Below are 20,225 nucleotides of genomic sequence, written 5' to 3'. Positions count from 1 at the left end.
CTGATTGGTTCCTGACACATTTTTTTTTTTTAGCAGCTCAATTAATGTGGGCAGTCAGATGGCCTTTAATATTTCATCCAAGAGGGAAACACTGATCAAAGGAAAAAGAATGTGAACCTCTAAGTAGATCTTGAAAACCAGAAGCAACAAAAAGAGCTTGCTGCCTATGAGCATCTTAATAAGATTGAATTTGAACCTCCAAACAGTTGGTCTTTAATTTGCCTCCAAACACTGCTTTCTGCATGTCACATGGCCTGATTGGAACAAACGCACAAAAACTTTGTGGTTGGCATTCCAGTTTGAGTTTTGTCCTGTTTCTCTAAAGTGGACATAAACTCTTGTCTCTCTCTTTCTGTCTTTGTTCCTCAGTGCGGGAACTTTGCCTGTTACCTTCCGTTGCTTGGAAGAAAACCTGGGGATTGATAAGCGTGTAACCAGATTTGTCCTCCCAGTTGGAGCAACCATCAACATGGACGGTACAGCCCTTTATGAAGCAGTGGCCGCCATCTTTATTGCTCAAATGAATGGTGTTATCTTGGATGGAGGCCAGATTGTGACTGTGAGGTGAGGGGTGCAGGTGGGGAAGCACTGAACATTTAACCTTCGTCCCTTCCCCACTAACTCCATTTGACAGGGCCACTTGGATTTCAGTTCTCCTGGTGGAAGAATAATGAAGGAAATAACACAGAAGAGGAATTATTGGCTGTGTCAAAGGGAAAATATTGTGACAGGAAAGAAGCAGGCTCATACTCATGCCCTCTGTTTGTACTGCGCATGTGAAATTGCTTTGGAAATTTGATATTACTTGATTTTTCATGGTCCTGTGATGTTGCAAGGCAGTTATTTCTCTGTCTGTTTAATAGATGAGGAAGCACAGGCTTCAAGGAGCATGGCGGTTTGTCCAAAGCTGCCCCATTAATGAGCCGGGAGGGCCGTCACTGGGGCCGATATCAGCTGACTCTGGATCCAGTTTTCCTTTTGTTAAAATACGTTCCCTTCAGCATTTCAGAGGGTGATGGCAGAAATGATGAAATACTGGAAGGAAGAGATTCCTCAATAGCGTATCGACCATTTTATTACAAATAGCTAACAAGTATACTAAATCTGTTTTTTACCCTATGTATTCATTGTTTAAGACATTTAGGAAGAGGGGCACCTGGGTGACTTAGTTGGTTAAGCGTCCAGCTCTTGACTTCAGCTCAGGTCATGGTCTCATGCTGGGATGGAGCCTGCTTGGGATTCTCTGTCTCCCTCTCTCTCTGCCCCTTCTCAGCTCATGCTCTCTCAAAATCAATAAATAAACATTTAAAAAAGAAAAAAAGAAATTCGGGAAGAACACCTTCCCAAGAGGACATTAAAAACACAGTGCTTTTATCAAAAAGAATGAAATCTTGCCATTTACAACAACATGGATAGAACTAGAGTATATTATGCTAAGTGAAGTTAGTCAGAGAAAGACGATTATCCTGTGACTTCACTCGTCCGTGGGATTTAAGATACAAAACAGATGAACGTAAGGGAAGGGAAGCAAAACCAGGGAGGGGGACAAAACACAAGAGACTCTTAAATGTCGAGAACAAACTGAGGGTCGCTGGAGGGGTCATGGCTGGGGGAATGGGCTAAATGGGTGATGGGTGTTAAGGGGGACACTCGTTGGGATGAGCACCGCGTGTTATATGTAGGGGATGAATCACTGGATTCTACTCCTGAAATCATATTGCACTATATGCTAACTAACTTGGGTATAAATTTAAAAAAACAACACATAGCTTCTGGGGCACCTGGGCGACTCAGGTGGTTGAGCGTCTCTCGATTTCAGCTCAGGTCATGATCGCAGGGTCATGGGATCAAGCACCACGTCAGGCTCCACACTAAGCGTGGAGTCTGCTTGGGATTCTCTCTCTTCCTCTCTCTCTCTCTCTCTCTCTCTCTCTTTCTCTCCCCCCACCCACCCTCTCCCCAACTCTAACTTTCTCTCTGTCTAGAATGAATGAATGAGTCAATCAACCACGTTGCTTCTCCGTAAACTTAAAGTCACACCTCTGTGCATATATTAATTTGTCTAATCCTTACAACCACCCTCAAGATCCATACTTGTCTTAGCTCAGACTGCTGTAATGCAAGACCATAGACCATCAAACGATACATATCTATTTCTCACAGTTCTGGAGGCTGGGAAATCCAAGGTGAAGGTGCTGGCAAATTCAGTTCCCGGTGACTCTCTCTTCTTGGCTTGTGCATGACTGCAAGCTGTTTGCTTGCCTGGCCTTTCCTTGGTGCATGGAGAGAGAGCAAGCTCTCTTACGTCTCTCTGATAAGAGCACTAAGCCCTCATGATCTACTTACCCGAAAAGGCCGTGTCTTCAGACACCATCACCCTGGAGATTAGGGCTTGAACAAACGAATTTGGTGGTGGGGGAACACCGATCAGTCCACAGCAGTACTGTAGGGGAGCCTCAGTTTCCTCACTGGTGTGATGGGGACAATAATCACACATTCTAGGGGGTTGAGAGCGTTGTGCCTGGAACACAGTCACCTATCAATAAATGTTAGCTACTATTATCGTTATTACTGATGCTCAATAAAATACAGTTCTTCTAGAATACGAAAAAACAATGTGACAGTGATGTAGTGAGTACCATGATGTTGTTACTCAGTGGAAAACATGCTTCAGATCCGGGTGTCACGGCTTCTCAATCATGTTCTCAGATTGCACGTGAGACCACCAACCTCTCTTGCTTTAAAACTCAGAGACAAACAGGGCTTCCTAACAAAGCCCTTCTTTTGAAGCCAAACAAGATGAATTCTGGTCCCTGAATTCTTGGCCCGTCAAGTTCACACTGTTAGATGAAAAATTAAGAGATGGAAGAATGGACCAGCGACCAATGATCGGGATTGATTAATTCAGAGTTTTCGGTGTTGGAAGGGATTGGGGGGGGGGGGGGTGTCTCAGGGGTCGGCATGGCATTGCAATCCAGCAGATAAGTGTTCCAACCCCAGCAGACCATGGTCAACCTGTTTGACCCTAAGTTTCTCCATCCATCCAATTTGTGGTTTGCCCAGATGGAACGCAGATGCTACCATATGTACTTTGCAGGGTTACTGTGCAGTTCTGCTGTGACAATGTGTGTGTCATACCTTGCATAGAATCCAAGAACCAGCCTCAGAGAAGTGGGCTAGTGAGTGGCACGACAGGAAAAGCAGAAAGGGATAGAGAGATGGAGAGGAGATCACTGCCCCAAGAAGCGGTCGCAGGACTTAGAATCATCCAGACACTCTGCCCATGGTAGGATGAGGGTATTAATTGGGATAGAGCGACTGTGTGGGGGAACCAACTGCCAGGAAGAATTCTCTTTATAGGATTTCGTCTCACACAACCCAGAGGGACCAGGCAGACCGTGTGGCCAAAGTGCAAAGGGATGTGTCAGAGTGACTCATAACAGAAGCAACTGATGTTGTAAATAAAACGGCCGAGGCCACGACTGTTGGGATTTGGGAAGTCCCCCTTTCCTAGTGTTGTTGTCCTTGTCAGGGAAATGGCTGAGAATTCCCACCTTGTAACTCTTGGGGCTTTAGAGAAGTTTTTATTGCAAAGTGACCTCACCCTGCCCAGATTTCCTGATAAGATAATTCACATTTACTGGGTGGTGGCAATGTGCCTGGCCTCTTCTAAGTGCTTTTTATTTATTAGCTCCTGATCCCCCATGAGTGAGACACCATTATTATCTCCTTTTCTGCAGATAAGGAAATCAAGGCGCAAAGAGGTTGAGTAAGTTGCTCAAAGTCATGCGGTTAATCACTGGAAGAGCTGGGGTTTGAATCCAGGTTGTTTAATTCCATAATCCTCATTGATAACCACTAATATTACTACCTCCTATGACCCAGAAGGATCCCGGGAATACGGGGTTCTTGAAGCCTTAACACCAGCTCCGCAATGAAGGGGCAGGGGAATAGCACAGATGGGTTCTGTAGACCCCACCTAGGGGAGGTGTCTCTAGGGTGACAGGTCTAAATCTGGAAGGATGGCACTATGGAAAAACCAATGTAAACTACGAAACCTCCTAGGGCCTTTCCTCATATGTAAGATTAGGTAAATTCGGGTCCCTCCCCACTGTAAGACCTGTAAGGATTCTGTGCTTGGTCACAACAATGGTCTGGGCTCTTTCAAACCGGTCTTGGAGCCCAACTCTTAGTTTGGAGCTAGCAGGCCTACTCTAGAAAGTCTAGAATGATCTAACTGCAAATAAAGCCCCTCCTTTTCTTTACAGCACCCACAAAAGCAAGTTGGGAGTCTATATTTTCAGAAGCATCTTTCCATTTAGAAATGACGACTTTTGTAAATGGCATCCAGAGAAAAGGGAGACAGGTTATTGCCCTTTGCTGGACCACAGAGACCCCCTGGTGTCTAGACAGGGCACTCAAGCCCTAGATGAAACCCTCCTCCAGAGACAACTTCAAAATGGTGCTGGGTGTGCCCTTGGCATTGCAAGTGGTGAGATGCTTCAGAAAGAAAGCCTCCTGTTATTTCATTATCTTTTCTTGGCGCCCTCGTTTTGAATAATGTATTTTCCAGTCCATGGTGAAATGTCCAGGCGTCTCAAACTTAATGTCATTTGGAATCTGTTGATTTGTTTCCCTCATGTCCACTCAGTTGGGTCTGGATAATTGCTATTGTGAGTTCTCATGTTAACATTGGCAGTGGCCTCCTCGGACTCTTGCCTCAGAGTCCAGATGTCTCTGGGGCTGACGGAGAGGTAAAGGCGTAAGCACAAATGAATGCAGTGCTGTTCCCATGGGAGGATTAAGGGCAATTTGTTTTCCTCCTTTATTATTTCCTTGCCTGCTTCAGAGCCCCGCTTACCTTAGTTGAGCCCTGTGATATATTAGGCTAGTTGGCTATCATGCTGAGGATAAGGCTCCGATCCATGGATTTATAAATTTCCATCACAGTTGAGTAGAATCCAATAGACCCTAATTCCTGGGTCTCAGTACTCTAGATTTCTCCATTCCTTGAGAAAGAAAAGAACCTTTATGACTGCCGGGAAAATTGGAGCTTCAAGTTGCCTGCCAGGGATGGTTTTTCCAAGTCCTCTTTCTCCTGTGACCTGGTCTTCTCTGTTCTCTCAGCCTCACGGCCACGCTGGCGAGCGTCGGTGCGGCCAGTATCCCCAGCGCGGGCCTCGTCACCATGCTTCTCATCCTGACGGCTGTGGGCCTGCCAACGGAGGACATCAGCCTGCTGGTGGCTGTGGACTGGTTGCTGTAAGTGCTGGTGGATGGGGCTCTGCTGGGGATGTGACTACTGCCTCCCGGAGGCAAGGTTTCAGCCAGGGTCTTAGCCAATCCCCGTGACAACTCCCTCTCTCCTTTCCTCCCTTCTTCCCTCTAACATTTACGGAGAGCCTGACTGGGAACCAGAGAGGAAGAAGGAATCCTTGAGGGCCTCACAGTCCAGTGGAGGAATCACATAAATTATAATACAAAGTTTAAAGCATCACAGTAAGGAACCCACTACTGATGCCTGCGGAGGGTCTCAATCCATGATGTCGAGTGAAGAAACACGAGGGAGTATATGCTGTATGATCCCGTTTATAGAAGCCCTAGGAAAGACAGTATAATCTCTAGCGATAGAAAGAGCTTAGTGGTTGCCTGGGCCTGGAGGGGGTGAAGAGACTAACTGGGAAGGGGCACAGGGAAATCATGAGGGGTGGTAGAAATGTTCCGTAGGCACCGGTATGCACAGGTGTCTACATTGGTCAAAACTCATCAAACCATGCACTTAAAATGGATACATTTTATTGTATGTTAATTATACTTCAATAAAACAGACCAAAAAATAGCACACAGATATAAAAGGATAGTGATGTGTGCTCTGCACCTGTGAGCACTGCCATATTAAAGGAGGGTCATACATTGTCCAGGGCCTGGCCCTTCAGGAGGTGTTCTTTCGGAGATTGTTACTTGCTCTCTGTTGTTGTGACCTTGGTTATTCTCGGCGCCTGTGAAGGCCCCAAGGGGAGCCTTTCTCAGGACGTCAGTTCAGACCACACAGTCATGGCCGCTGCGACTCAGTGGTGGTGTGTGGGTGGAAGCATTGGGAGGGGATGGGATGAAGGAGGCGAAGGAGTGGGGTAGGCTTCAGTGGGGGAGGACAAGGGGGAAATGAAGGCATTTTCAATAGTTTAGGGTCAGTAGGAGCTCACTAAATGTGTGCTCAGTTTAACCACAGACTTGCTGCGTGTAGGGGCCTTTCCACACAGGAAGAAAGACAGAGGAGGCTATTAAAATTAAATCTGCTTCCCCTGTGACTTTTGCTTACTAGGTCCTCTGACCCTTTGTTCCTTGAACCTCCTGAACCCGTGTATCATCGGCCTACCTTACCTGCTGTGACTACGTTGCCTAGCCTCTTCTTGGGTTTGTTTCGGAGGCTTGGATTCCACCATTAGAGGTTTATCTTTTCAAAAAATTGTCATTATAGAGGCTGCCTCCCCTCATTCTAATGTAAATTCCTTACTTTGAGTGAAAAACAAATGCAGTAATGTCATCAGGAGATGCAGAAAAGGAGATGATACTTGGCGGAGACCGCCATGTTCTTTGCATCTGTTGGCGATTAATTCCTAAAGAGCCCTAAGGGCTGTTTCACAGATGAGTAAACCAGGAATCAGAAAGGGTTAAGTAAGTGTCTTGCCTACGGCACTGGAGAGCTACGTCCCACCTGACACAACTTCATACTTAGAACCAAGGAGATCTAGCAATGGGCAGAAGCAAAGAGGCCCAAGGAAAGGTTAGGGAAGACAGACCTATTAGGGTCACCTCTGATTTTACATAATAAAAGGGAATTTTCCATTTGACCTGTTTTTTCCTCCTCTCAAGATTAGAACAAAAGAGCAGAAAAAGCCTAAGTGGGGACAAATGGGGTACAATCAAGGTCTCAGCTACTCTGAGACCATTGTGGGCCCTGGTCTTCTTGGCAGTCGTTTGCTTCCAAGCCTGTTGGATGAGAGTCATTTCATGAAACATCCAAGACCCTGCCCCCTTCTGACCTAAATGCCAGCGAATGGAATCGGAGGGCTGGGTCCTCCCCGATCACCCCACACCAGCGCTCTCATGTGCATACTTGCACGGAGAGCAGGGCGTCCTAACTCCATGGTGGAATCATGCCAGCTGAAGGGAGCTGGCCGAACCCAAGAATGATGATACATTTGGATTACCTATATTGATGAAACCGTATATGAGAAAACTCGATCCCAGGCTGGCAGTGGAAAGGAAGGAAGAAATGAAGAGCTGTTCTCTGGTTCTGGGGTCTGATCTCAGGTGCAGGGGGTGGGGGTGGGAGGTGCGAGGGGCATGTAACTGGAGAAAGGAAAGCAAAGGGGCAGGAGCCCCGGATCTGAGCTCTGTGCTTATTCTCTGGAGGACTTCGCACAAGCTACTCTCTGGACTTCCCCTGTGTCACGTGGACAATGGGAATGGGAACTTGTCGGCTTAAAAGCGGAGTCTAGACCCAATGCCCTTGAGTGCCCTTCTGGTGTTAAGACCCGGACTAGGATTCTGCTGGTGATGGATGTTTGTACACAAACAAGCCAGAACGTTCCTTTTAAGAAGAGAAGAAAAAACGGAGGATAGAGGATCCTGGGAAAATGTGCGTAGGGGTCTGTAGCTAGGTCAGATCTGCTTTGAATTAGTAATGGTGGTACATTCTTTCTCGCCAGCAAGTGGAGTTCTGGAAACATGCTCTTGGTCATGGGCTCCGTGGCTGTTGGGGGCCCATTACGGTGTGAATGGGGTAGGGGGGAGGGTTGAGACAGAGGTGTGGGGGAGGCTGGCCGTTCCCTAGTAAAATAGTGTGTGGGGGAAAAGCAGAGAAAAGGAAAAGGTGAGGGGATTTATTATTCTCGCTGGGCAAAGCTTGTAAGCTCTCATAACTCTAGCAATTTTTCAATTTAAAACCAAACAAAGCCCGCAGTGACATTTAATGTCCGACAGTGTTTGCCAGCTGCTGGAGATCTTACTTACTGGAGGCTGCTGGAGCCTCCTTACTGCCCGCCAAGCCCTGGATGCTTTTCAGTGGGCAGGCTTAGCTGCTCTGTAAATGTCATGGTGAAAACCAAGATTCTGGGCCCTGAAAAATGCCGGGAGTCCTCAAACACCGGATGGGCGGGGCTGGTAAAACCAGAACCTTCCCCTGGGGCCAAGAAGCCCTTTGTGTCGGGAATCCTCCACTGATATTTATAAGAGACCTCGCTGACACCCCTCTCTCTCTGAAGGAAGCAGGATGGAGTGAAAACTGGGAGCCAGTCCCAGGAAGAGGTCGTAAATAACTGGGTCTGGCCACAGGTGGCCAAAGGGAAGCCAAAATAAAGTGAAAACCCAAGTGGGTCTGCGGCTCATTTATCACATGAGACTGCTGGGGAGGTCTTTTCTGGGGACACATTTACTAGCCGGGGGATAGAGGTGAACTTACTAGGAAGACCTTAAGGGCCTCCACCCTTTGGCGGGGGTGTGTGTGGAGGGGTGCGCTCTGAGGCTCCCTGTTAACATCCCTCCCTGGAGGGAATAGAGCAGGGATTCTCAAACCTGAGCACACACCCAAACCCCCTGGAGATTCAGGAGGTCTGGGGTGGGGACCAAGAATTGACATTGCCAACGAGTTCCCAGGTGATGCAGGCCAGGGACCTCACTTCCAGAAACCAGAGACTGGAGACGCGGAAGGGGGAGCAGGAGTCCCTGATTGTGGGTATCTAAGCACCGCTACGGTTTTTGAATACCAGTTGACAGTTCACGCATCCAGCCGACGAGAACAGATGGAAAAGGACTCGGGATACTCCTAGCTAATACCTAGCAAGTGCTCCTGAAATATCAGGCAGTGTTCTAAGCACTTTACAGGGACCTGTTTCAAAGGTGGCCCCAATGATGAGACCGGTTCATAGTATTATCCCCATTTTATAGTTGAGGAGACTGAGGCTCAGAGAAAAGTACTTTATCCCAATGTAGTGGATATCGAGTGACTGATCTGGCTGTCCCTTGGGGGTCCAGGCCCGCCAATCTGGGGTCTCGTTCTCTTCTTTAAGACACACTCGTGCAGCTATGTGTGATCGAAACCCCACTTCATATCTGGTGGAAGAGAAGACCAATCCCTCCATCTGTCACATCTCTGAAGATGCTGGGAGTTTATTGTTGAAGTCTTGTGCCGTGACTCCCTGCTCCCACCAGAGTTCTTTCCTACAACTTTCCCGACCTCCAGTGATGTCAACGCCAGCTGGGATGTCACTCTTTCCCCGAGTCCTTCCCTCCCCTGCCAACGCGTCCCTGACTAGAAGCAGCGAGATTGCAGTTTGGGGGTGGGGTGGGGGTGGGGCTACGGTTCTGCGCAGCAAGAATCATTCTTCAATGCATCACAAAAGAAATATGTGTTCACGGAAAAACAAAGGGGAGGGGCAGAGCTCAGGAGAGTTATAAGATGAAAAAGACAAAATCTCCCTATATTTGCGATTGAATCTTGAGTGTTGTTTCCCTGAAGCAATAATCAGTGTGAATAATTTCAGGGAGCACGGAAGCAAAAATTGAGTGTTAGGCACCTTTTCTCCTTAAAAAATAAACCCTTGGGGCGCTTGGGCGGCTCAGTTGGTCAAGTGTCTGACTCTTGATTTCGGCTCAGGTTGTGATCTCACGGTTGGTGAGTTCAAGCCCCGTGTCAGGATTCTCTTGGGATCCTCTCTCTCTCTCTCCCTCTCTCCGTGCCCTTCCAACCCTCTCAAAATAAATAAACTTAAAAAAATAAAAAATAAAAAATAAATCCTTTAGTGCCTGCCACCCCCTTCTAGGGACCTGTCCCTGCCCAGTTTTTCCCTTTGGTCCCAATCTCTCCCTGTGTTGCTGGGCCTCCCTGTGTTTGCCTCCGGCGCTCAGGACCCGTGTCTTGTTTTTGTAGGCAAGGTAATTTGGGCTCTGTCTCTCCCTCCTCCTCCCTCTCCATCTTGCCCTTGCCCTAACTTTTCACCTCCAAGACGCCCAACCAGACATTTGCTGAACAAAAGACAGTCCTCTTTCTAGAGTTAACCTGATCTCTTTAACAGCCCCTCCCCACCCCTCCTTCAACGCGCCCGCCCACCGGGTTCCCCCGCCCTGCCCATATCACAAATAGATACAACATGGTGTCCGCGCTCAAAGAGCTTATCATCTAGTAATGGGGACAGATGTGGTCAAAAAAAATCCCAACCTGAGTGTGCTAAGTGCAAAAAGAGGAATGCACAAGACTTGGTGGAAGAACAAAAGAGGAAGTGGTCTACTCCCCTTTTCACTGGGACTGAGAAGATGAGGAGTAGGGGGGGAAGAAGGAAGAGGGGGATGGGCCAACAGCTGAGCACTGGGTTGGTGTCAGACCTTTTATATGCAGAGTTTGGCTGAGGTCCTCTTGATGACAAGCACTCAGGACACATTAACAGTTACTATCTTCTCAACAAGCTTGGAAGGAGGGATTACTTTCCATATTTTACAAATGAGCAGGAGAAGCTAAGTGACTTGGCCTGCCGTAGCCAGGATTGCAATCAGGGCTCCCCTCCAGAGTTCACACTCTTAACCAATGCTTCTGGAGGCCCCTCCTTCCCTTCTCAACCCCATGTGGCTTTAGCCCTTGGATGTTTAGGATTGTGCCAGCCTTCTCAGGCCTGGGCCCTCGGGCGGCCCCTCCGCCATTACTGTGCACCCTGCATTCTGAGAGGCAGACATGATGGTTTGTTTCCGGTGAATGTTGAGTCACATGAAATTGCCAATATGTGACCTTTGGGAACTTGTAGAAGCGGCAACTTCATATGGTTCAGCCCAATTCAAAGACCCAGATGACCCTGAGTAACCCTGCTCCCTTGGCTCTGTTATTCTGTGAGAACCAGGACTTGCAGACAATTCTAACACCTTCCTGCCAGAGGATTTGTTTTTTTTTTTAATTTTTTTTTCCCTTAATGTTTTTATTTATTTTTGAGACAGAGAGACACAGAGCATGAGCAGGGGAGGGGCAGAGAGAGAGGGAGGCACAGAAGCTGAAGCAGGCTCCAGGCTCTGAGCCATCAGCGCAGAGCCCGATGCGGGGCTCGAACTTACAGACTGTGAGATCATGATCTGAGCCGAAGTCGGACGCTCAACCGACTGAGCCACCCAGGCACGCGAGTTCGGATCTCCCCTCTGTCCCCTTTTCACAGGTCTGACACAGAGTGTCCAGACTCAAGGACAGCATCAGGCACTCTGAAATTCTTTTTACCAAGTAGGCTTGAAGCTCCTGAGGTCAGCAGGGTTTCCTGAACAGTCAAGGCTGGTTGTGAGGCAAAATGAAAGCATTTGCCTGTGGAGAAATTTTCCATATGTGAACCATAAACTCCCATATCCCGTTTTTGGCCACACTTGGACTTCCCCAGAGTTGGTCAGACATCCCCCCTGGTGGCCTCAATGGCAAACCAAAAAAATCCTATCTCCCGTCTCCCACCATCTTCCCCTCGCTCTCTTTACCTCCTCAGTCAATCGTCTTGAATAAGACGATTATAAATAATATCACTACTCAGTTCTCATTCACTTTTCTACCCGTGGCGAGCTGGCTTCTGTCTCTGCCTCTGGCTTGCAACTGCCCTGGCAGTGATGGCCTCTTTGTTGCTAAAACCAAGGGGCGCTTCTTTTTCTTCTCTTACCTGATCTCCAGGCAGTCACTGGAATTGTCCATCACACCCTTACTTTTGCAACATGCTTCCCTCAAACTCTTCTAAGTTTTCTTCCACCTTGGCGGACTCTTATTCCTTTGCCCACTCCTTAAGTGTTGGTCACTCTCAGGGTTCTAGATAAGACTGTCTTTTCTTCCCGCTCTGCATTCTCTCCAAGAATGAACCAAAAACGCTTGTGGCATCTCCCCATGGCCTCTTTAGGTGTCGCCTCCTAATTCACTACCTGCAGCCCAGTTGTCGGTCCTGATCTTTAGTCCAGATTCCCAACCATTTGTGGCACATGTCTCCTTTGCTGGGTCCCAACCCTCAGCCCCAGTATGTTCAAGCTGACACGAGAACCTTTCTCACCCCGAGCCGTCATGTCCCCTACACATGGTGGTACGGTCTACTGGTTGCCAGTAGACACATCAACGCCAGCTGCCCAAACCCGATACCTGAGAGGAATCCTTGACTCTTTTCTTGTTTATTCTCTATGACCAATCAGTCCTCAGGTCCTGTAATTCTGTCTCATCATCTTCCATCACATCTTCACCAAGTGGGTTTTGCTCTTTCAGCCTTGCCCTTCCTCAGACCAGTCTTCGTACGGGAGCAAGCGTGCCCTTGCTGCTCCTCAGTGGCTCCTCGTGACACTTGGCACAAAGCCCTGACCTCCTGAACTTGGCTGATGAGGCCATACGTGATTTGGTCAGTTCTTCCCTTCTGCCTCTCATTACATTCATTTGCCTCCTGAGTGGTCTTGCGTGCTTCTCTCTCCTTGATTTCACATTATCGATTTCTTCTCTCTAGCTCGTTTTCTCAGACTTATCCACAGGTCCAAACTTGGCACACTTCTACTCAAGCTTTTGCAGGGGCCCAAGTGTAGATAAAATGTCCTACCTACTAAATCCCATAGCGCCCGTAAAGAGAGCGTGGGTTCTTGGAGGAAGAGGGAGCATAGGAAGAGCCATTTCTTGTTCTTCGTTGCCAGGACACTTGACATAGTGCCCTGCACAAAGATGCTCATTGTACGCCTGTTGAATGAATGAATGAATGAATGAGCTAACAAAGAACTCAGCAAGTATTAGAGTCTGTGTTGTCTTCTTATTTCTGTGTAGCCATTTTGATGCTCTTGTGCTCCTGCAGTCTTTAATGAGTAGTTATGGCATTCCAAATATTTCTCTCATTTTATTTAACCCTCATAATCTTCTGTGAGGTTCGGATTAGCCCCATTCCATATTTCATGGTCAGGTGAGAGGTGATTTGCTCAAGGTAAGAGAGTCAGAAGATCTGGGTTGAGCTTCCAGCCCTAAGTCCAGGGCCCTTTCCTTCTTGATTTTGGTGTCGAACATCAGTATGCTTTGATTCTGCCCAGTTCTGTCTTCCATTCATTCCTGGCCTGATTGCTATTTCCTCTGGCCAGGTTCATTTTCAAACTCAAGGAGACCTGACCCGGGTGCCTGTATGGCTCAGGTCATGGTCTCGGAGTTTGTGGGTTCAAGCCCTGCGTTGGGTTCTGTGCTGACAGCTCAGAGGCTGGAGCCCGCTCTGGATTCTATGTCTCCCTCTCTCTCTGCCTTTCCCCCACTCATGTTCTGTCTCTGTCTCAAAAATAAATAAACCATAAAAAAAAAAAATTAAAAAAAAAGTAAAAGGAAATTTGAGAGTATGGAACAGATATCCTAGTCAAAAAATTTGGTTCAGTGGCTTCTTTGGAGAGTAGAGATTTGGTATCAGAGAAAGTCAAGAGTTGAAGAAACAAGAGTTTGTAAATTTGTGTCATCCATTTGAGTGGCAATGGACTTATTAAACTTAAAATGTCATTAGCCCTTGAGGACAGTGTCTTGTGCTTTTGCCCATAAAATGAGGGTATGAGTGATGGCTGTTCCCTAAAGGGGAAGGAACCAGAATTTAATGAATATCAACTGTGGATCAGGAACTGGTTTTGTCTTCTTGAAATGCTATAAAATAGGTATTTTGCCTGCCTGAGAAAAATTCTGGTAGAGGAAGTCACCCCGGTTACACGGCTAGTAAGTGGCTGAACTAGGTTCAGATTCAGAGCTTTCTGGCTCGCAGGTGCTTTGCATCATGTGGCAGACAGTGCATTCTGGAGGCACACGTCCTGTGCTCAAATTTTTCGGTTCTATGACTTCACTAGGATGTGTGACTTTGGGAAGCCATTTAATCTCTCCAAACCCCTGTGTTTCCATTTCCTCAGTGTGGATAACAGTGCTTCTTACAGCATCGTAGTGAGGATTAAACAAGGTAATATCTGGAAAGCATATCCTTCTACATATTAAATGTAATATGTCAGCCCCATCATCATCACCCCACCATCACCTTTGGTCCTTCTACTTGGAAATGATGTAGATTCTCCTGGGCCGTGATACAAAAGAGTACCCAGTGGATTCCTCTTGGCATCTTTAGCGCTCTTTGGAATTTAACCATTGGCCAAGGATGTTGGGTGCGTGACTCAGAACACACGCCAGGAGGGATTGAAAGTAAAGTTGAAAAACAACAGAGTAGGCCACAGCTAAATGATGGGCAAATAACTCAGCTGGTTGGTTGGGAGTGCTACCATGGGAAATGTCCCGCAAATGTTTATGGGTGTTTTCAGGGGGAGATAGTAGCTTAACTAGGCATGTTTGGATGTTCTACCTAGGAACTGCCAAAAATATGTTTAAATTAACTTCATAAGAATAATGGTAATATTTAAAGTACACCTCATGTAATAACTAATGTTTTGTGAATCCTTGCTAAATGTCTGGAACTGTACTAAGCATATTGCTATCTTATTTAGTCTTCAACCCAAGGTGGTAGATATTTTTATTATTTCCATTTCATAGTTAATGCAACTAAGGGTCACAAAGGTTAACTAGGGTCAGGGTTGTCCAACAAGTAAAAGAAAAAAGTGGCATCTGAATCCAAGTCGGGCTGTCTCCAGAGCCCATAGTTTTTCTTAATCATCATTATGTATGCCTTCTCACACCCTGTCTCTGCCTCAGATGCCTAATTTTGTGGATGACTTAAAGACCCAGTCTTCGTTCATGTATAGATTTTACCACCCTGCGGCAGATTCTCCAAAGTGGAAAGGAAGAGAAGAGCATTCTTAGATGGAGAGATGCCCCTGAGAGCTGATGTCAGGGTCTGATCTTGACTTTTGTATGGGCAGGATCTTCCCACTTGAACCCAGGGGATAGCTGCTCACAAGCTCCTTGCGAGGAAGCCAGTCCTCTTGGTGCAGCGCCATTCTTCTTCTCTAATGAGAAATAGATTGGATGGATAGGCCTTTGTTCTAAGAACCAATTAAGACTTTCACTTTGCCTTGAACTGATTCTGGTGTCCTTATGCATATTTTTTGAATTAAAGGCTAGAGTGTCCTGGACAGAGATTTTAGCAGCATTTTTGCTTAAATTCTTTTTAAAAAAGTTTCCAGCACCCTTCTCTTTCAGACTTTGAGTATCTCATAAACATGGTTAGAAGGACTTTTCACACCAATCTGAACTAGTGGACGACACAACACCACTTACTCTTAAGAACTTAGTTTTCCTGGTGCTGACGTTCTGAGAGGGAAGGTTCTGGGCCATCCTGCTTTTTTTTTTTTTTTTAAATCAGAACTTGGGAAACAAGATTGGAGGGAGGGTTTTTCTTAACACGTCCTGATTCAGGAGGCACTCTGGAAGATTTAAATGTTTTTTTTTTTTTTTTTTTTTGGTTAACAGAGAGAGCAAGACAACGTATTTTGGTTTTTCCAGGACGCAGAGTCACTGTGCTTATTGGTCAGGGAGAAAATTGTGGCCGGGTTTCTCACCCATCAGCTGTGCCTGTGCCTGTGTATATGTATGTGTCGGTGGGAGACTGAGGTGCAGAGGGAAAGGCAATGTTAATTTCAATCCTTACGAAGAGATGAATTTTCTATCATGGGAGAATTCACAGGTAGGATTAATAAGCAAAATAAGAGGATGTGATCTGGGGTCCTTGAAGAACAGTGGAAATCAAGAGGACACAGCTAACAGTGTCTGGAGCTTTGGGTGCTAATTCCGAGATCTGAGAATTATTGTCTTCCAATTCTTCCTTCTCTCCTTTCTCTTTGCTGTTGTTTATTGGGTTTCTACCATCCATCAGACGTTTTGCTAAGGCCTTTACGTACATGATCTCATTTGATTGTCACACAAGTTTATGAGACAGATATGATTGCTCTCTCCGGTTGACCAACAAGGAAATCAAGGCTCATAAAGATTAAGTAACTTGCCCCAGATCAGGCAAAGGGAAAAGTAGAGCCAGAACTCAACCCCGGGTTCTAGGCCTTGGCCTCTCAACCACCATGTCACTGCTTCTTCACTAAACATTCTTGTTCTTTGTTCCCAGGGACAGGATGAGGACTTCAGTCAATGTTGTGGGTGACTCCTTTGGGGCTGGGATTGTCTATCACCTCTCCAAGTCTGAGCTGGATACTATTGACTCCCAGCATCGAGTGCATGAAGATATTGAAATGACCAAGACTCAGTCCATTTATGATGACATGAAGAACCATAGGGAAAGCAACTCTAATCAATGTGTCTATGCTGCACACAACTCTGTCATAGTAGATGAGTGCAAGGTACCTTTCCCGTTCATGGATATTGAGACCTGTATATAATAGTGCATGCTCAGTTTCCTAAGACAAGCACCAAAAGTCCTGCATGTATTATTGTCACATTTATTTTTCTGAAGAATCATGTAACCCAAGCTTCTATGAGTCCCAGATCATCTAACTCTGTGTCTAATGTGGCAGATCTAACAGTCAAAGAGCCAATCGGTTGCTTGTTTCGTCCGTGTGATGTAAAACAATCATTTTGACCACCCCCCCCCCTTTCCACCCACTCCACAAATTTGATTGGTTTTCTTGAACATTTTGCCAAAGAATTTGTGGTTCTTAAGGCTTTGTTGGATTTCAAATATTCTATTCCTTGAATGAAACACTAAGAGAAATACCCCGAATCACTCAATATATGTAGCACAAGTATTCCTACTTGCTGTATATTACATGCTGGTCAAAAATGTGCCCACACGACTTTGCGCAACTATCTTTCTCTTAATTATTTTTGTGGGAAGGTGAGCTTTGACCTTGCAGTCACTGTGCTCCAAGAATGGGGAAGCTGTTTCAAGTAAAGGATCTCTATCCTTCAGGACAATTATCCCATAGCCACTACATTTCACACAGTGGTGGCACCATCTTTCTTGAAGCATGGATGTTCTGGACTCTTTTCCAAGCTGCTGGGTACTAAGTCTTCAAGCTTGATGGGCTCTGTCTAGCCTTCATTGTAACTAACTTGACATTGTCAAAGACAGAGTGTCATGACCAGAGTGAAGCAAACTTGGAGAAACCCTGGCAGGTGAGCAGAGTCAACTCTGGGAGTTGGGTTGCCCAAATGGTTCCAAGTAGCATCTGAAGGCAATCAGCACCCAGTACAGGTTTCTGATATTCTTTTGATTCCTGCTGACAGGATCTTATTTAATAATTTCTCCCTGGGTTACTTCTGGGTCATTCCAAACATATACATGGCCTCTGCCAGGCAAATAAGGGTGACACAGAAGTGATTCTCTTTACTGGATTGTAACATAGGTCCAGAAGTCTAATGGGCCAGCAGTAGTCTTTTGCTCATCCCCTCTCTACAGGGTACACGTGTGGGTGAACCAAGGCTCTGGTACAAATTAAGGAAGGACTTAGCCATCAAGAGCAGCTGCAAAAACTAATTGACTCAGTGAAAATGATTCAAATTATTTGAAATTCAGATGTATCTAAAGCGCATATTCCATTCTCCTAGGAAGTTAGCTCTTCCCACGTCTAGATGAATGTGCTGGATTATTCCCCGTCAAAATTTGGGTCAACAAGGGTCCACATTCTCATGAAATGGCTCTGTGCTCTATTTAACAAGTATTTATTGTGTGCCTTGTGGGGTTTAGTTAAGCATCTCATTCCTGTGACCTCCTATATTTTGATCATTCATCAGATATTTATTGAGTGCCCATTATCTGCAAAGCCCTGAAATAGGCAATGGGAGGACAGAAAAGCGAATGTACAATTTTGTAGGAAAGAGAAGGGTTGATTCCAAGTTACTGCCATACAAGGAAAAAGAATAGCATGAAATAAAATGAAATCACCATATATTTTTACATTTTGCAATTATATGTAAGAAGAATCGTAGTGACTAATTGCCTGTGGTGTGGCTCTTTTGGAGCTTCTCAAGAGGCTTCCTAATAGTGTTAGAAGGACATGTTTTGAAAAAGATGGTATATAGATATGGAGATACATTTAGATTTCAGACTTCCTGGGTTCTTTTTCTTAAAGGACATTAGGAGAAGTTTGCTATGTTCTTAGAGCAAGAACAACTCAAGCCCCCTAAAGGAAGAGATTTGTGAACTGTCCCTATCACTAGGAAGCAAGCCCATGAGGAGAGACCCCGTTTCCGCATTTATCACTGCTGTATCCCAGCACCTAAAGCAGTACCTGGCATGCAGTAGGCGCTCTATAAATATTTGTTGTATGTATCCTTTTAGCATCTTGACCCTGTGCTTTGTTTCAGACAACCTTGTTGCTGGCCAGTTCTGTAGAGATACTGGCTTAGTCTGTCTCTATAACTGACTGCCTACCCAACCACTTGCAAACTTGGTGAATTAGCATTTACATGGTCGAAAGGACACTGAGCGGGTCAGGGACATACCAAATGGCCATGTTGGTTTAATAACTATCTGGCCGTTTGGATTTTTTAGTGAAGTCATTGGGTTCGGCTCACCGAAGGTTAGTTGGCCTCAGCCTTCGCGAGGTGAGGCGAACACCTCTTCCCACCTAGACCAACGAAACTGAGTTGCCACTGATGCACGAGAGGAGGCAGCCAGAGCCATCAAGATGAATTTGCGCACTCTCCCGGAATATCTGAGTCACATTTATTCCTGCCTTTGAACTTCCTTCTGGTCCATTCTCCGTCTCACTGTTTTAAAAACCAAGATGGGAGACATCAATGCTTCCTGTCAGCCCCCTCCCCTTCCTGCTTTTCTATTGCCCAGGTGGTTGGAGCAGAGCAGGGTGGGATGGACCGGGGAGTTAGAGTCCTGGCTTCCTTGAACCGGCTCAGAAAAAGAAATGCCAAAAAAGGGGCTGTCCCGGCCACTTTCGAAACACAGGCCCCAGTATTCAACAACAGTGACAGCCACAGCAGGGCACACCCCCCAGTGCGGCCTGGTGTTCCAAAGGCCGCACAGCATGATTTATACTTTTGTACAGCTATTGATCTGGTTCATCACGGAAAGCCAAATAGGCACATTCAAGGTCAGAGCGAACAGGCAGCTTTCTCCAGGCAGACAGTTTGTTCCTGGCAGTCTTTCCTGAGAGTTCACTGAAGGGGAAACAAATTTGCTGGAGCTCTGGTCAAAATGTTAACCACTTCGAGCGTTGCTACGTCATGTTGGTGTCTGCTGTTTTCAAACTCTTGCCTTGTCCTTGTAGTTGGAAGTTACATGAGAGCTTTTTAATTGTCATCAGAATAACTGCATGTGGGGTGGTCATGGCTTGTTGCATGGTCTTTCTAGAAAACTATGGGCGCCCACTGGGGGGTGGAGAAACGAATGGCTTCTGTTTTCATTCGCTCGGTTTGTGAAGGGCACTTGTGTTCTGTTCCTAGCATGGTAGTGTGTGTTCCTAACGCATGCGTTTCGCTGCCTCTCGGGTTAAGAAGATCCGATTTCTTTCAAACATTGCTGCGTTTGTCATGTCTCCATATCCTAATGCTTCCATAAATCCAGTCTCTCCATTATGTGGAATATCAGTCGTGGGTTTAAGTTTGCACATGACGTTGAGGACAGACAGATGGAAGGTAAGCTAGGAAAATGATTTAGAAGTGGAGGGGAATACCTCCCACGCTGTGTGAGGGTTCAGTTCGCTTCGAGCCAGGGAAGCATAATAGAGACACTCTGGTGGTTATACTTGATTGTTAAATGCCTGCATGGGAATAATTTGGAAATAATTTGGACGTCTGGCTTTTAATTCCCCTTTTCTTCTCGATTTTTAAAGCCTGGATAGCTTACCTGGTATCCACACCATCATGATTTCCGATTTCGAAACTGGACGTGTATGAACTCCACCTGGCCTCATGGCAACTGAACCCTTCACTAGCTGTGCATGAGTAGAACTAGCTGTCTAGTTCTGGATTTTTCTCTGGTTGTATGGAGTAGCACAAGGGCACTGTTTGTTAAGGGCTGCATTATTCTCTGATGGGTCTATGTGTAGCTAGACGCCCCCGCCACCCTGAAAGCATTAGTAGAACTCATGTCCCAAATTGCAGACTCTCTCCAGTTCCTCTGTACTCCCCAAGGCAAATATGTACTTTTCACCATTTACAAATCAGTGTCGAAAAGCAAGACGGGCTCAAAATCAATTTGGAAAGAACCAGATTTGAAACCAACATGTAAGTCATGTAGTGTAACTCGGATCTCGTGCTTCTCCACATAACCCACGGGGTGGTTTTCTGGTTCGTGGCCTGTAAGCTGGATGTTGATGGTGATTAT

The 20,225-nt window shown here is 46.2% G+C and overlaps 1 protein-coding gene across 3 annotated transcripts in view; it reads left to right on the top strand.

Moving 5' to 3' along the window:
* Positions 1–20,225, top strand: part of SLC1A2 (solute carrier family 1 member 2) — a 146,764-nt gene that overhangs the window by 116,836 nt on the left and 9,703 nt on the right. The window contains exons 8-11 of one of the 3 annotated variants that reach the window (XM_043580962.1): positions 370–564; positions 5,128–5,262; positions 16,050–16,281; positions 20,066–20,216. In XM_043580962.1, the coding sequence (XP_043436897.1) occupies positions 370–564; positions 5,128–5,262; positions 16,050–16,281; positions 20,066–20,116 (613 nt within the window). In that variant the 3' untranslated portion in view covers positions 20,117–20,216. Of the gene's footprint in view, positions 1–369; positions 565–5,127; positions 5,263–16,049; positions 19,535–20,065; positions 20,217–20,225 lie in introns of those variants that run through there. The other 2 variants (XR_006297452.1, XM_043580961.1) reach the window with 2 other exon arrangements.

The sequence above is a fragment of the Prionailurus bengalensis genome, chromosome D1 (assembly GCF_016509475.1).
Source record: "Prionailurus bengalensis isolate Pbe53 chromosome D1, Fcat_Pben_1.1_paternal_pri, whole genome shotgun sequence".
Classification (NCBI taxonomy): Eukaryota; Metazoa; Chordata; class Mammalia; order Carnivora; family Felidae; genus Prionailurus; species Prionailurus bengalensis.
Note: the sequence above shows the minus strand (reverse complement) of the source record. Positions and strands in the feature narration are given on the sequence as shown.